The following is a 16,648-nucleotide window of genomic DNA, read 5'->3' as shown; positions in this document are numbered from 1 at the left end:
GGAAAATAATTATTTAGATTTATTTCGTTTGAATAAAAGATTTAGGAGAATACTTGTTTAAATACTTGTTTAAATGCTTGCGAACTTTGATAAGGTTTTGGAGAAATTGGAGAGGAAGAAAAGTAGTTTATAATTTAAGTAAAATATGATTTTTTCTTCAAAATATTTAAAATGTTAGTTTCAACTCTCATAAAAGTTTAATAAATTTTGAATCTTTGACGAAGAACTATCCATGCTTTCTTTTCTCTCGCCAACCAAACCTTATATTTTGAAATTAATTCAAGATGATAAGATACATGGACGTTTCCGTGGGCATTATGCACTTGTTACACAACAATCACTAAGAGGAAGGGCCAAGCAGAAGGTAACACTTCTCTTTTTCTCCTTTTAAGGGGTATTTGGTTTAAAGAAATAAATGAGAGACACAATTAAATTGAGTTGATTTAGGAATAAATGTTGTGAGATGGGTGTTTATTAGGAATTAATTACAACTGTAATTTTTTTTAAAAATATGGATCCCACTGGATAAAACTTTCACCCAAAATTGAAATGAGGTGAAAATAGAAAGAGAAGAGACTGCAAATGTTGTCGGAGAGAAGAGTGACGGGAGAGAGGAGATAGGAAACTGAGTTTCTCACATTCTGACGGATGCCTAACTGATTATGAAAAATATATAATCAATTATCCTTCCTTGTTTATTTTTTTTCCTTCTTTTTTACCTATCAAATTACTTTGATTCAAATATTTCATCTTTTTTACATTGATCTTTATCAAATCATTTTGATCTCTATCAAATCATTTTACTTTACATTCTTTCATTTCTTTTTATTCTTCACACTTTCATTCCTTCTGATCCTTCTTTACCAAACACACTCTTAATCAAACACACAGTCAAATTTGCCGAGTGGATAGTATTCACAAGTAAAAAAGTATGGCCGCAATGTGGTAATAATATGTAGCGATTACATTAATACAATTCTTCCGTAATGATTTCGATATCAATGCAGAAGGGACTTATGGAGTCAAGTTTGAAACTAATTATGTATACTGCTTGATTTTCAACAATAACGGTACCAAAACAATACTGTAATGGATAGTAGTCTGAGCTGTAATAATTAATAAAAACCTTCAAGTTGTAAGCTTACACCACTATAAATTTCTAATTCGCTGAAACTTGTTTTCCAATACAATAATGTTGGCATTTATGAAGCTTCCTCTAGTCAAACCTTTAAGCTACTTTGGATTAGTCAGGCTTAAGCTGAATTCCCATAGTTTTTTTGCCAGCTCTGAATCTTTAGCCAGAGAGGCCGGGTTTCCCTTATTGCTATCCATAAAGTATTCACCAGATATTCCCTTGACTTGTGGATGCAATGCCACATAACATTGAGTTGCAGCTCCCTACAAACATGCCCCAACAATTCAATTACTACTAAAAATCTGGTGTAACATTTAGATTAGCAACAGTAGAAGGCATGCAACCCTCACGTTGCTTTAATATATTTTTGTATGTACAAAATACCTGTTGCACATTTTTAAGGAAGTACTTGCCCACCATGTTAGCAAGGGCTGCACAAACCAAGTAGTAGATACATGAATGTAAATTCAAAAGATTATGCAACCAATTGTGTATAAGAATTACCAGCTAGTACATCAGTTTTGCTTCTCTTTGTCTTTTTACAAGATATACATAGCATGGTAAGCCTATTGATATGCATTATGTAGATCAGTCAATGTTACCTATGCCTAACCTCTATTGAACCGGTCATCAAACCTTATTTCCAAAAGCAAGGATACTTCAATAAACACACTTGCAGTCTAATTAAATGGTATAGATACTCACCATTAATATAATCATGGTATCGCAGAATATTTGTAATAATTGATCCAGGATGAAGGGAGTTGACAGTGATTTCCACTCCTTCTTCCTGTCAAACAAAGGAATATGCAACGATTCTACATCAAACTTGACCAACAAGTTGTTCACCATTATAAAGTGGAATCAATGAAATTCCATAAATTAGAGATGATTTTTCATGAATATAATACCTTCAAGCGCCTTGCAAGCTCATTTGCATGTAAGATATTAGCAAGCTTTGATTGTCCATAAGCAAAATAACTGCTATACCTGTATAAAACTCAGATAGAGAAGGAAATTATGCAATTTTGGGGACTCAAAACATTGGACATGAATAATATACATTTATTATGAATTTTTATAGCAAGAGCTTAGTAGAAAATAGCCAAATAGGGAAAAGGTTTATCATTGATTTATCATTCCAACCAGACCATTACCCTGATTCATCATTGATCTTATCAAATTGAATCCCTTCACGATAAGCAAATCTGTGTGCCTCTGATGATAGAATAACTATTCTTCCTTCCTGGTTGCATACCCCTACTGTTTTTTTCATAGTTTCTAATAAAAGGTTTGTCAAGAGAAAATGGCCTGCAAAAATAGTATTAAATTATTAATCTTCAAAGTAATTTTGTATATTATTAGAGAATAACAACTTTCAGTTATACATCATTTAGAAAGACATGTTGCAGAAATGAGGTCAGAGAAATCTAACATTTATGTGAGGTAAACATGCAATATAATACCTAAATGATTGGTTGCGAACTGCAATTCAATATTGTCTTGGGAAAGTGTGAATGGAGTCGCCATCACCCCTGCATTGTTACTTCAAAGGAAAGAAAGAGTATTATTTCTTTCAACTTTCAAAAAAAGAAAAGGAATATTATTTGTTTCAACTTCAAATGAGGAATCTGCAATCAACACATTAAAACAGACAGGAGTTTCTTTCCATGCAATATGCCAACTAGAGTTCAGAGTGAAAGGGAACAAGGGAATAATCTTACAGGTATAGTTTATCAAACCCAGTCAAAAAAGAAAGTAGTAAAAGTTGGCAACAACCACCTTTCCAGAAAGATATGACATCAGCCAGTCATATTCAACCACTTGGAGACACAGAGACAAAAAATATCACCTAAGATATCTAAAACAGATAGAGTTAAAAGTTCTTACATTAGGATATTGAGTGGAAGACCAGAAGAATTAAAATCTGCTGCAAATTTCCTTACCGATGCCATAGAGCTTAGATCTAACTCCATGACATCAATTTTAGCCGAGGGGATTTCCTTAAGTATTGTTTCTTTGACATTCTTACCACTGTCCAGACTCCTTACTGCCATAACAACATGGACACCGCGCAATGCAAGAACCCGGGTGGTCTCCAGACCAAGGCCACTTGTTGCTCCTAAAAATGGACTAAATAAGTACTGAATCATGGTATAGTTGAAACCAGTACAAAATTCAAACTCCCATCTGAATTATAACAGGTTACATGGGATCTGATTTGTTCAATAATTCAACAAAACTCATGTCATCATTGAATAAGCCATAAGTGATGCATCATCATTAAACTATAAAACAACATAAGGAAAATAACTTCTGTCATCTTTCATTTCATCCCACATAAGTGTTCCAAGTAGACTATGGCATCCTCGGACACACGCCCTTTAAAGATTTAAACTTGCTTCAAGTGGTAAAGCTTTTTATGCAAACACACACAACCCAATTTTCTCAGCACCCAAAAACACATGATAGGATTTTTTTATATTTTTTTCAGAAAATAAAAGAAAAGGGAAGAAAGACCTGTGACGATGGCGGTGAGGGCGGTTCCATCAATCCCTTGAGTGACTTGTTCGGCTGTGGAAGAGGCTGAGAACCCTGATGCCCCTTTCCAACCAAGAAACCACATTTTTACTTTTGCACACCAAACAAGTCAAAACACTAATTAATCAGGGTAAGTTTGTGACAAATACTGTTTCAGATAATATATTTAAATTTGTATTAATACTTTATGGACTCGTTGAATTGCGGACTATCCATATTATCACATTTTTAAGGAAAAAAACTAAACCTACACCCCATTTAAGGAAAATACCTTTATTTTGTTATGTGTTTTTCTATTGTTTTTTTTTTCTTTATTTTTCTTTTACAATCATATAAAAAAAATACTAATTATTCATAGCTTTTTACCCTTTTCTTTCTTGTTTCTACTTAATCAAATAATTGCTTGTTAAATTTTAACTAACTCGAATAAAATAATCTCGTCTTATAAAGGATATATGTGATCTCATACCAAAAAGTTAAAATATACTAGTGCAATTTTTTATGTGAAATTAGTGTATATTCGAGTGATAAGTTTATAAAATTGATTTTCAATAATTAAATTATAAAAATATATGTAGTTTAACATCTATGAAAAGTAATTTTGACATAATTATATTGTTTAAAATAAAATAATTTTGTATGAACAATACCAAAGTAAATTAATTTCAAGGACCGTGACTCACAAAAATCTTATTTGGACGACATTAGTGATTTTCATGCTTATGAATGATCAGATAGAGTCATTAGCTTCCTATTTTCATGGTTTGCATCAGGAACAACATTTTTTTCACATTAAACATGTAAGCATTGTGCATGTTGAGTGGTGAAACTGTGAGCCAGAGACAGTGAAATTTTCAGACGGCAAAATGGGAGATCTCAATTAGAGTGGAAGAAAAATAAAATAATGAGAGGTGGTCATACATAAACGTTGAATTTGACCTTATATAATAAATATTTGGTGAAAAAAATTGTTACTCAATTAGAGTTGTACATATGACTTCACAAATCATTAGGCAAATTATGTATTATATAAATTAGGGTTCAATTTACACATATCGCAATGTGGACATTGGTACCTTGACTCATGGCGAGACAATGTCGACCTGTGACTTGGGATGAACAGTGTTGTTGTAGGAGTTGTTTAAATAATGATTCATTTATCATATTTGTTTAATCAATTGACACAAATTCCACTTATTGTGTTTAATCTAATGACACACGATGTAGAATAATAAACATTACCCTATTAATGGTAGTCACTTACATAATTTCTTACGTAATATAGTGTATATTCCTAGATTCGAAGCATTGGTATTCGAAGTATTAAAAAAGAAAAAAAGAGCACACATTAAATAAATAAAAAATTATGATACTCCTTTGGCACAACAAATTTTTTTTAATGCAGAATTATTAAATACTTCTCAAGTTTAATTTGTACTAAAACTACTTATACTTTAAAGAAGAATATTGCGTTTTTAGTCATTACCCTTGAAAATTACTAATTTTAGTCTTTATACGTATATTTTTAATTTTTGTTTTAGTTCATATGAATCATATCACCTAAAAAGTAGTTTCTAATTACAGGGACTGTGGAAGGTAAAGATTATCCATCAAATAAGTAATTAAACCTTCGAATAAGATTGATTGCAAAATTTCCAGGCATTTTCTATCAGAAACTCCACGTGATTTTAATAGTATCGAAGTATATCATTTTCTTTCTATTGAAGCTAAAAGAAGTAATCCATTGTAAACAAATAAAATAAAACAAGTAATCCATTCAGAGTGTCACAAATACAATCAAGGAACTAATCATGTCATAATTTACATCCATACAATGGATTAAAACAAAAAGATTCACATGAATTTCCAAATGAAGAAGACTCCAGATACATAAATAACAACTAATACAAGCAAGCACATACAAAAACAAGAGCCTAAGCCCTTGTCTTGAAAGGGATGGCTCGGATGACTATCTGGTGATACACAGCAGCAAGGGCAGCTCCAATGAAAGGTCCAACCCAGAAAATCCACTATAAACCACAAAATAAAAAAAATTACATTATTATTTAAGGCATATATATTTTTTTATAGAGTTTAATGATTAGAATGTGTTATTAGTAAAATGTTTTATACTGTTAAGGGAATCAAAAGTCAGTATTGGTAATATTTCTAACATAATTATTATAAAAATCAATATAACTATTTACCTTATTTTCCTATGCTAATGGGAATATATGTAACAAAATTTAAAGTCTTAAAAAGGAAGTAAGAAACATACTTGGTCATCCCATGCATGGTCTCTGTTGTAGATGATGGCAGCTCCGAGACTCCTAGCTGGGTTAATGCCAGTTCCTGTGATGGGAATGGTAGCCAAGTGGACCAAGAACACAGCAAATCCGATGGGAAGTGGAGCCAAAATCTACAATTATTATATCATACCATCATAAATTAACCACATTAATAACAAAGTCAGAATATATACTCATTTATAAGCCAAATTAATGGAATGAATGCAATATTGTAGTGGGGAAAAGGAAAGAGTATAGCATACAGGAACGTGTGAGTCTCTAGCGTTTCTCTTGGCATCAGTGGCAGAGAAAACGGTGTAGACAAGAACAAAAGTGCCAACAATCTCAGCTCCAAGTCCATCACCCTTGGTGTATCCAGAATTCACAAAATTGGCTCCACCTTTGAACATCTCATACCTAGCATTGCCCTCAAATCCCTTCACCACACCAGCCCCACAGATGGCTCCAAGACACTGCATGATAATGTAGAACAGCGCCCTTGTGAGGGACAGCTTCCTTGCCAAAAAGAGACCAAAGGTCACAGCTGGGTTGATGTGTCCCCCTGAAACAACAAACACAGATCTGGCTTAGTTCAAAACCTTTCAACAAAAAAATTTGTTTCAGATCCCACATCCACAAGTAAAATGGTAAAAATTATGTATATAAGTGAAAGACAACCTAAAATTCTAAGGAAAAGGAGGGGTACCTGAAATTCCAGCAGTGCAGTAGACAAGGGCAAAGATCATGCCACCAAAGGCCCAAGCAATGCCTTGAATGCCAACAGAGGCACACTTGGAGGGTGACCTGTTGACACCCATGACAGTTAAGATGGTAATGTAGAGGAACAAGAAAGTGGCCACAAACTCAGCAATTCCAGCTCTGTAGAAGGACCATGACTTTAGCTCACCAGGCTCAAACAAAGGTGCTGGGGGTGGTTCTTTGTAGTCCTTGTCACCCTGAGCTGCTGTACCAATTGGTTGCCTTTCTGAGAACTTAGTTGCTCCAACCCTTACATCTTCCTCTTTGCTCTCCATTCTCACACCCTTTCTCCCTTTCTCTCACAAATCTTATTAGCTAGGCTGAGAGAATGGTCTTATTATATATACAGTGGAAAGAGGAAACTCAAAACTGCAACACAAGTCCATCCTTTATTTCCTGTCCTGTCCAGGGTAATAATAATTATTATAAACTTAACTGTGACTGTTTCTTTTTTGTTTTTAGCAAAGAGCTACTGTACTGTTATGCTTTGATTTTGATTATTGTACTTTTCAGATTAAAATATTAATAAGACGTGGGTTTAGTTTAGCTGTCAAATAAAAATAAAATAAAGATATGTGTAATTTTTGTGAGCAGGTACTTGCTGGTTCCTTTGTTTCCACAGCAGATTTCTGGATGTCTGATTTCTCTCTAATATTTTTGTCTTTTTAATGTTTTGTATTTATAATATTATTTTTTACACTTTTCAATAAAAAGGACGTGTAAATATATAATTCATACCAGTATTAATTTAAATACACAATTTAATTTTTTCTATTAGCATGGACAACTACGTATACGTGAATAAGTCTGTGACTACGTAAAGATTTAATTATATTATCATATATTCATATGCGATGGGGTCTTACCAGGTATGGTATATTTAAGATAAATAATTAAGTATTTATTTATATATTAATTCGCTAATGAGTATCTAAAATTAATTGTATCAAAACTAATCCTTATTCAGTAAAATATTAGTGAGTACTGTACTAGGAAAAAATAAGAACCGGACTAGTAATATTTATTAAATATGATTAATGAGTTATATAATTAACTTGCACTGGTAATATTTCTCTTATAAACATAATGATATCATGTTAGTTGTGATGACAAAAAAACGCCGGTTATATGCAGAGTGAGTCAATACTCATTAAATATGAACATAGTGTTGCGTTTGATTGAGGTTTGGTTAAAGTTTAACTTTCTCTGACTTCAAAAAGACGAAGGGCATATATGTTAACGGTAGGAAAATGAGAGGCACAGGATAAAAGAAAGAAATCGGAAGGGGCAGAAGAAATGGCCGTTGGGAAAGTGACAGGCACATGGTAGTTTTGCTTTCTGTTCTGTGGTCATTATCGTTTGTAGTTATTGTGCTTGTGCCTGTTCTGTTGCAACAGTTCACGTTAGTGTTACTGTTCTGTACGTTACACCAAAGATGTCTTCTATCTTTTACATTAGGATCTCTCCCTGTAATAATGATAAAAGACCCTTCCATTAATCAAACTCCATCATAATTCAACAAGCCCCGGTTGATTCTCACGTGATCAACAATAAAAGAATATTCTCAATTAAAAAAAAAATCAATAGAATTGAAATCTTTCGTCAATTAGCGTGAAAGATAGTTTAATAAATACTGTACAATTTATTGTTTAAATGAGATTAAAAATATCAAATGAAGTTAACTACTACGACTCTCGATCCAAAGTATAGTAGTGTCAATGTTTTAGCCTCTTTTTTTCTATTCTAAAATTATTGATGTTTTGATAAATTTTAATTACAATTAATTTTTTTTTCATATATACTCTCGCTTAAAATAACTAAATTTGTTTTTACGAAAAATACCGCACTACTTATAACTTATTTTAAAAAAAATACTTTAGCATATAACAAATCACATTTATATATTTTATATTAATTAAAAGTATTTTATACTTACTACTAATCATTCTTTAGTTTATATATTATATGTATATTTGACCAAACTGAACACTCGATAACATCTTTTTTTAAGTAGTATTTGAGTATTCAATTGGGCCAAATACTTGAACATACTCTTAATTAATTTAACCACCAAATGTAACTCTTAAAATATTTAGATACTCAATTAGATCGAATACCTTAGTATTATCCTTGCCTAAACATCAAAGATAAATTTTCAAAGTGTTTAGGTACTCTACTAGGATGAATACTCAAGTGCTCTCCTAACTTGAAACAACTCCCAAATATCTCACCTAGTAAATTGTCAATATTATCTTAATAACAATCATTTAACCTTTTTAATGGTGCTTAAGGACATATTACCTAATGAGATAATAAGATATGAGATTCAAAGTTGACTGAAGTATATATAAATAATTATGAAAATCTCAAAATAATATATTATTTATTTTTATTTAATATTTTCATTTATTATTCTGATGGAGATCTTACTTAAACATCAGACTATTCCTTTCAATTACTCATTCTTTAGACTGCCAAGTAACAGCCGAACAAGTGCAGATAACATTAATATTAAATATTAGTAATCATTTTAGAATACATGTAAATTGTTAATTAGCGAAGGTAGTATTCTGATATTAAAGGGAAGCATAACTTGCATCATAATCCACAAGTGCATTTATTTTTTTGGAGATTTTCAATGATTTTAGGGATTCTTGTCCTTGATCATACATCTGTATTATTTTGATGAACAAGAGGAATGTTGTGGCGCTATATTGTTTTAGCTGTGTTTCAAATATTCCACGAATCTGATTATGGTGGAACAAATCTTCATTGTCATTATTATCATAACATGTATACGAAAAGCCAGAGTAGCTTTATTATATAACTTATGCGTAACAGCTCATTCTCAAGCGATGCCCTGTTGGGAGAAATTATATCTTGGAGGACCTGCGTGTAAACTTCTCATTAATTAGGATAGAGATAAAATTATCCTAAATCCCGTCGAATGGAACAATTAATTATACTTATTTAAAAAATATATAAAACTTAGAGAAAAAATGCTCACCATTTTAATTTAGACTTCAAATTTTTGTAAGGAAATATTTTTTTACATATCGGTAAGAGTTAAATTAATGAACTTTTATTTAAAAGTAAAATAATAAATTATTAAAATATTTATTTTATTTAATTAATTTTATAAATACTATTTTATATATCATTAGTGGAGAGTTATTATTATTTTTAATTATAAAAATTTATAAATTAAAAAAAATTAATATATAAATCTTTTAAATTTTATTTTATATCATTTTTATTTTTGAATAGTTTATGTATTTTTATTTTAATTTTACCAATTTATAATTAAAATTCATAAATTAATATATAAATTATTTATAAAAATTATTTTATAAATTTATTTTAATATAAAAATTATTTTTACTCTAATTATATAAATAAATATAATTACATCAATTAATAAATAAATATTGAATATTTTATTTTAATTTATAAATTTTTATAATATGAAATAATTAATAATTATTAACAAATGATACATTTAAAATAATATTTATAAAATTAATAAAATAAACTAGTTGTCTAATAGTTTATTATTTATTATAAAAAATAAGAGAATTAAATATCTTAGAATCATGAACGTGAAATGACAAGAGAAACAAAATTATAATTTAATTTTTTTAAAATATATAATTTTATATAGTATATTTTTCATTTAACAATTTAAGGAAATGAATTAAATTTAGATTTGAAAAGACTATTTTCATATAAAAAAAACTAATTTTTTTATACGATCGAATCCTATGTGAGAAACAAATTGATTTTTTTTTTTTACTTTCTTTTACAATTAATTGGTTTTTTACTTAAACAGTGAACCACCTGTTTCAAGATATGTACACAAGACATTTAATAATATAAAGCTTTGTGGCAGACTAAATGCCTAGAGCTCAGCGCTGGCAAGAACAATAAAAATAATATTATAAATTTATTTGAACGAGATATATAATAAACAAATGTAATAATTCATCAAATGGATATATACGGAGAAATATTATTCAATAAAAAATATTAAAACATTCAGCACATTTATATTATTGTCACAGCTTGTCTGTTGTTTCTAAACTGTAAGCTTGTGGAATTTTGGGAAGTCCTGTATGTATTCTAACCTGGATAACTCAGTAGATGGATAAAATTAAGACTGGTTCCATGATCTTCATACAGACTCAAACATATCATCATCATATGATAATTTGTTGGCAACTCTGTGCACACAAGACTAATAAATGGAACACACAAGATTAAGTATACTACAAAAAATAATAATTACAAGATTTAGCACCTTTTAGTTACATTTATGGAAATACATCCCAGGAAATATCGATTTACTACTTTAACGGGATTATTGGTTTGCTTAGTTTAATTAACTCATTTATATATAAATTCATAATTATTTTATTTAATTATTAAATTTATTTTTTATTTTTAAACTTAACTGTGGATAATATTCTTCTCTTGAATATTTGTGATTATTTTTACAAACTCCTTTTACATTGTGATAGTGTAACTTTTTCAAAAATAGAATGAATTACTTTTCACATTTTCAAGGCCCTTAAAAATTAGTATCTAACATAAAACCCACCCGTGCATTTTAAGTGATTTAACATTACTCTTCTTTAAATTTATTTTACTTTAAAAATTACTTTGAAATGCATAACATAGTTTTATAATAAGATCGGCTATGAACCATAAATTTGGACACTTTCCAGTTTTGACGAAACGTTGAGAATGATTCTAATTCATTGGTGAATTTTTTCCTTAATTATTTAGAAAGCAATGATGCACAATTATCTACTTATTTTAAACAATCCATTAACACTTTTATTTTTATTTTTTTCTCTTATCATATTATAAATTGTATAGTATTTATATTTTTCTATTTATTTTTTTCTCTAAGTGTATTATAACATAATGAGTGTTCTTGAAACATTTTTTTTTGTCTAAACCAATCAAACATTTAAATTAAAAAAAAAAAAACAATTTAGACGTTGAACTTAACGGTATCTCTCTGCCAGAAAGAAAAATATAGAGACTTTTCCTACGTGGGTGGCTAAGTGGGGCAGGCTGGCAGGATTGGTTTCATTTGATACAACGATTTGGTCCCGATTCCAAAAGATCATACAACGAATTATGTACCAAAATAAAATATACAACGAATTATGTCACTAGTACACTGTACATTATCCTTCTAGTTTCATTCTTCGATCAATTTCATTATGTTGTTGGAATCCGATATGAGATGTGCACATTGATGGTCTCTCTGGTTCTCCTCTAGTCCACGAAATACCAGAATTAGAAATGTCCACGTCCTCATGCATATGAAACTATCAATCATCGTCTAATAAATAAGTAAAATATTTAATATTTTTTAAGAAATAACATGTATCTTTCACATAAAACAATTTGTTTCAATAGAACTAGAGCAGCATATATGAACGAGGACAAAATCCTCTTTTTCAATATTTAACTCAATTTAATATTTTTTATTCATATGAATTAAATAAAGATATCAAAGAATTTATAACACTTCACATTTCTATTTCACCAATTGAATTAAATTCTCTTAATTAACTCATTTTAATTCCTATTCCATCTAACTTTCATCAGAAATTATTGATTGATCTATAATTATTAGGTTGCGCCTAATTTACTAAAAATAAGATAGAGAGAATATCATTGAACCAGTTCGGTCATCTGACAATTTTTTGGGTACGCTATTTGGTGGTCGATACATAATATAAGTTGTGTTTTATCTTGTTTAATATGTTTATGTACTAAACAAAATAATGTAAATTTCACTATAAAATCTTAGGTGCATTGGGAGCACTTTGACAGCACAATAAAGGAGAGACACCTCTATGGAGGAGGCGCAGCCCCTGACGCCACTGAGTGTAGGGTCTGGTGGCGCAAGACCGCCATAGGATCATGCGATGGCAGCGACGGCACGACGGTGCAACGCGGTCTCATTGGAGTTAGCCAAAAGAAGAAAAAAACATAACAAGAAGAAGGAAGAGGACCATGAGAGCATTTGAATAAATTAATAATGAAAAGAAAGAAACATTGAGCAAAAAGGAAACAACAACAGTTCATACAACTCTTGTCGTCGGCTAAGGCGGTCCTCACCAGCGGCCAAGGTCTGACATTTGAAGATGGAAGTTTAGAGAATGAGACACATGTGGAAAAAGAAAAAAAGATGTGAGATAATAAAAAGTCAGAAAATAAGAATAATATTGTATTTTTACTTTTGTTAAAAACTTGACAAAAAGTTATATGAGATTTAGTGAGTTACAAGTTTTTGTATATTTGTTTAGTCCATCATTTTTTATTTTTTATTGTCTCTCAATCATTTTTTAAATCAAACATTAAACAAATATTTTTTTATTGTTCGGTCCCTTATTTTTTAGCAGATCAAACATATCTTTATAGTTTCATCTAATTTTCATATGACATATGTTTAAGTATTATTATTTTTCTTGTAAATTAAAAAAATTTAACTAATGTTATGTAGAGATTGACCTAAACTACATACACATGACAATCTAAGGTTACCTAATAATTTTCCCACTCCCATTTCATTTTTCTTTCATTAGGTTTGATTTTGCATTGAAACCACGTAGCGTGCATAAAACCATGAAAAAAGTAAAGGCTATGTTTTGTTGCTTTGCTTTTAACACGAAGATTTTAATCAATTTTTCGTAAACATGAAGTAAAAGCAAGCACATTATTTCTATAATTTATTTTGATTTTAAATCACATTATTTATCATATTTATATTTTTCTGTTTTAATTTTGTTTTTCTCAATCTCTTTTCTTCTTTCCACTCATATAATCTAAAAATGAGGTGTACCATTATCATTGATCCCTAACTGACTAATAATTTAGCTGCATTGCAATATTATACTTGTAGATGATATCATTTTCTTTTTCACAGGAAAAAAAATTCTTTCAAACTATTTTCCTCAATTAAATTTATAACCAGTAAGAAAGCATGGAACAATGTATAGTTGTGCTGGTTGCCTGGTTGGCCATACCTTCCAAAAATAAAAATTAAAAGAAGGTTAAAATATATTTTTGTCCTTATAAATATCGAAAAGTTTGGAATCCGTTCTTATAAAAATTTTGATATATTTTTTGTTCTCATAAAATTAAATATATTATTTTTTGGTCTAAAGTCAGGTTTGGACAAATCCGAACTTACATGACATTTTTTAAAACTTAAAATTATAGGCTAAAATATGTTTTTCGTCTATATAACTATCAAAATATTTGAAATTCATCCTTCTAAAATTGAATCTTTTTTTCTCCTCGAAAAATTAAAATATGTTACTTTTTAACTTGAACGTAGGTTTGGATATCCGAAATTGTGTCACTCTTTATTGGTTCCATTGATAGTTATAAGAGTGGGTATTTTTGGGTATCCGATATTTTTATACATTTTTTGGTGCTTTTCAACCCCAAAAAATCACTCACTCTCATAGTCATTAATGAAACCAATGAAAGATTGACATAGGTTCGGATACCCGAACCTACATCCAGGCCAAAAAGTAGTAGATTTCAAGTTTTCCTGGACAACAAAAAGACTCAAAATTTTGTACGATCAGATTCCGAACATTTCAATATTTATAGGAACAAAAAATATATTTTAACTTATAATATAAGTTTTAAAAAATGTCACATAGGCTCGGATTCGGTCAAGTCAAACTTCGAGTAAAAAAGATAACACATTTCAATTTTATAAAAATATAAAACATACCAAAAATTTTATAGGATGAGATTCCAAACTTTTCAATATTTATAGAAACTAAAAGCATATTTTAGTCTTAAAAGAAAATAAAAAGAGAGAAGTATTCCCACAAATCATCTTAGTAAACCATGCTTCAAACATGTTGCTTTTTTCAGTCACAAAATAATTTGTTTTCACTGTCTGAAGAGCAGAATTGCCAAAGTCAATAACAGACAAGTACAAGTTAATTCTCACCAAAGCCACGAGCAATCATTGGCCATGAGAAGCATCACCCGTGTTGGATACAGTAAATATTTCCATGCATTCACACAGTAAACAAATCAGAATTGTCGGAGAAAGTGACTCATTTTATCTCGATAAATCGACTTATATCGAAATTTGAATTGTCTAATGTTTGATTATTTAAAAGTTACAGCATGAGTACCTAAAAACACTAACTACAGTGAATGTGGACCAGAAGTATCCACCTCCAAGGTTCATCAACTGGTACTGCAATAAGAGGCTCTGCTTTTCTACTAGTTTATACTTTTTAGCAATAACCACTACTGTATTAGTGGTAGTGGAACCAGTAAAATGATATTTTTAGAACCCAAAATTCCTTCACTCTCCTAAGCAACTTTTCCAAAAATGAACTTAAGCGAAATTTCAGCATTCTTTGCACATTTTTTTAGTTTCAATATTCTGGATTGGTTGCATTAAGCATGATTTCAAAAAAAAAAAAAGTAAACACAAGAAACACAGAACAAATGGAAACCATTGCTAGTTCATTTTGTCTTCCAAGAGACGTATGAAAAAATTGTATCAAGTAGATCAAAATGTTTCATGAAATGGACACCACTAAAGAATATCACATGTCTGCTGCCATAAAACCATTTCCCAATGATAATAGTGTAAGCTCAAATAAAATAACTATACTTTGAGATTAGGTATATACTATCTGGAGAACTGTGAATTGTGATTATCAGAGCAATTCCCTTTACATAAAATAACCAACCAAAGAGAATGGTGATTAAATGCACGCTGCCTGATAGTATATAAATACATGCATGATAGCTTCTCCCAGGCAGGCTATGAATAGATATCAAAAAGAAACTTCGTATTATATGTCTGTCTAGTATGTTTGCAGATAAATTTGAAAAAGCTGAAATGCAAGTAAACATGAAAAGGAGCACCTTTTAGATATGGCGTTCAAGAATCAAGAAAAAAAGATATTACAGCATCCGGATCAGATAATTCTAAACATTTTATACACTTATTGTACAGATCAAAATATTACAATAAAGATCATCAAAATCTAACATCTTTCAAACATACAAAAATTAAAGCTACGACTGACTTAAAAAGGCTCAAGTAATTAAAATATAGGAACTAAAAGCCAAGTCTGACCTTTTCTTTTTCTGCCCCCCACAGATTACATCACAAAACTTTCTGTTCACCCATCACAAGTATAGCTTAATTATCCTCACTCCGCATTAGAATTGTAATTCAAAAGCAGCACATATTGAAAGGTCACAGTGGCTTAGCTATGTACTTCCAGACAAATATTTGTTCTGCGAGCGAGAAATATCATTAGGTTTATATAATTCCATTTGTGAATGTCTTGGCAACCATATATGAAAAGTTCATTCGGATTAAAAGGCATGGCAATTACTTCAAATGTTTTAGGAACTATCACTCTCTTTGGACCCAAAATATCCTTGTTTTTCTTGCAGACTCAATTGACTTTGACTGGTGAATTGATTTTCACTTTTTCTTCGACTGTTAAAATTTTTGTAAGGAGATTTCATTAGTCATACAAATTATGTTAATAAAATAGTTAGAAGTACTTTGACGTGCGATACATTTGTAAACTATCCGTAATGGGCTGGATTGCATGCCATGGGATCCCAGACTTCTTTGGAGGAGATTTTTCACCTATTCCAAACTAAATTTAAATGCTATTAATCGCCTTGCATCTGGATTGTTTATAAATTATATTTGACTTTGGTCAATATATCAGCTAGTAGTTTAGGTTGACTAATGTTTTTTAAACAAAGTGGTCCCTTTTAATAGGTTCCGCTTAAGAGCCCACCCAAGAAGAGTTTTGGTGCTGGATGTCAGTGCTCATAGTGATACTCCAAAGCTTCTCAAACCTATTGTTGCCTGTTGGACATTCCTGAAGCTTCT

General features: G+C 30.2%; 2 protein-coding genes across 2 annotated transcripts; both read right to left on the bottom strand.

Annotated features, from left to right (window-relative positions):
* Window positions 1-1,090: 1,090 nt before the first annotated feature.
* On the bottom strand, window positions 1,091-3,821 carry LOC121174911 (short-chain dehydrogenase TIC 32, chloroplastic). The gene is made up of 8 exons (XM_041015652.1): window positions 3,656-3,821; window positions 3,026-3,257; window positions 2,602-2,681; window positions 2,293-2,446; window positions 2,047-2,125; window positions 1,841-1,925; window positions 1,520-1,566; window positions 1,091-1,398 (listed from the first exon to the last, which is right to left on the bottom strand). The coding sequence occupies exons 1-8, from the start codon at window positions 3,759-3,761 to the stop codon at window positions 1,234-1,236; spliced, it is 948 nt and encodes a 315-aa protein (XP_040871586.1). The 5' UTR covers window positions 3,762-3,821; the 3' UTR covers window positions 1,091-1,233.
* A 1,549-nt stretch (window positions 3,822-5,370) lies between these two features.
* PIP1-5 (aquaporin PIP1-5) lies at window positions 5,371-7,067 on the bottom strand. Its single transcript, NM_001255575.3, has 4 exons — window positions 6,671-7,067; window positions 6,228-6,526; window positions 5,955-6,095; window positions 5,371-5,706 (listed from the first exon to the last, which is right to left on the bottom strand). Exons 1-4 carry the CDS (start codon window positions 6,996-6,998, stop codon window positions 5,611-5,613), a joined length of 864 nt encoding a protein of 287 aa, NP_001242504.2. The 5' UTR covers window positions 6,999-7,067; the 3' UTR covers window positions 5,371-5,610.
* Window positions 7,068-16,648: the final 9,581 nt, after the last annotated feature.

The sequence above is a fragment of the Glycine max genome, chromosome 5, assembly GCF_000004515.6.
Source record: "Glycine max cultivar Williams 82 chromosome 5, Glycine_max_v4.0, whole genome shotgun sequence".
In the NCBI taxonomy this organism is placed as follows: domain Eukaryota; kingdom Viridiplantae; phylum Streptophyta; class Magnoliopsida; order Fabales; family Fabaceae; genus Glycine; species Glycine max.
The sequence above is the reverse complement of the archived record's forward strand: the minus strand, read 5'-3'. Positions and strand labels throughout refer to the sequence as shown.

Bases quoted from the DNA above. Each gene is read 5' to 3' on its own strand.
- PIP1-5 (NM_001255575.3), bottom strand. From the start codon at position 6,998: ATGGAGAGCAAAGAGGAAGATGTAAGGGTTGGAGCAACTAAGTTCTCA. The intron at 6,527-6,670 runs GTACCCCTCCTT...TTGTTGTTTCAG, and splicing joins CTGCACTGCTGGAATTTCAG to GGGGACACATCAACCCAGCT. The intron at 5,707-5,954 runs GTATGTTTCTTA...TGTGGTTTATAG, and splicing joins ACCATGCATGGGATGACCAA to TGGATTTTCTGGGTTGGACC.
- LOC121174911 (XM_041015652.1), bottom strand. From the start codon at position 3,761: ATGTGGTTTCTTGGTTGGAAAGGGGCATCAGGGTTCTCAGCCTCTTCC. The intron at 2,126-2,292 runs GTAATGGTCTGG...AGTTTTATACAG, and splicing joins AAGATCAATGATGAATCAGG to GTATAGCAGTTATTTTGCTT. The intron at 1,399-1,519 runs GTATTTTGTACA...GCATGTTTGTAG, and splicing joins TCCTTAAAAATGTGCAACAG to GGAGCTGCAACTCAATGTTA.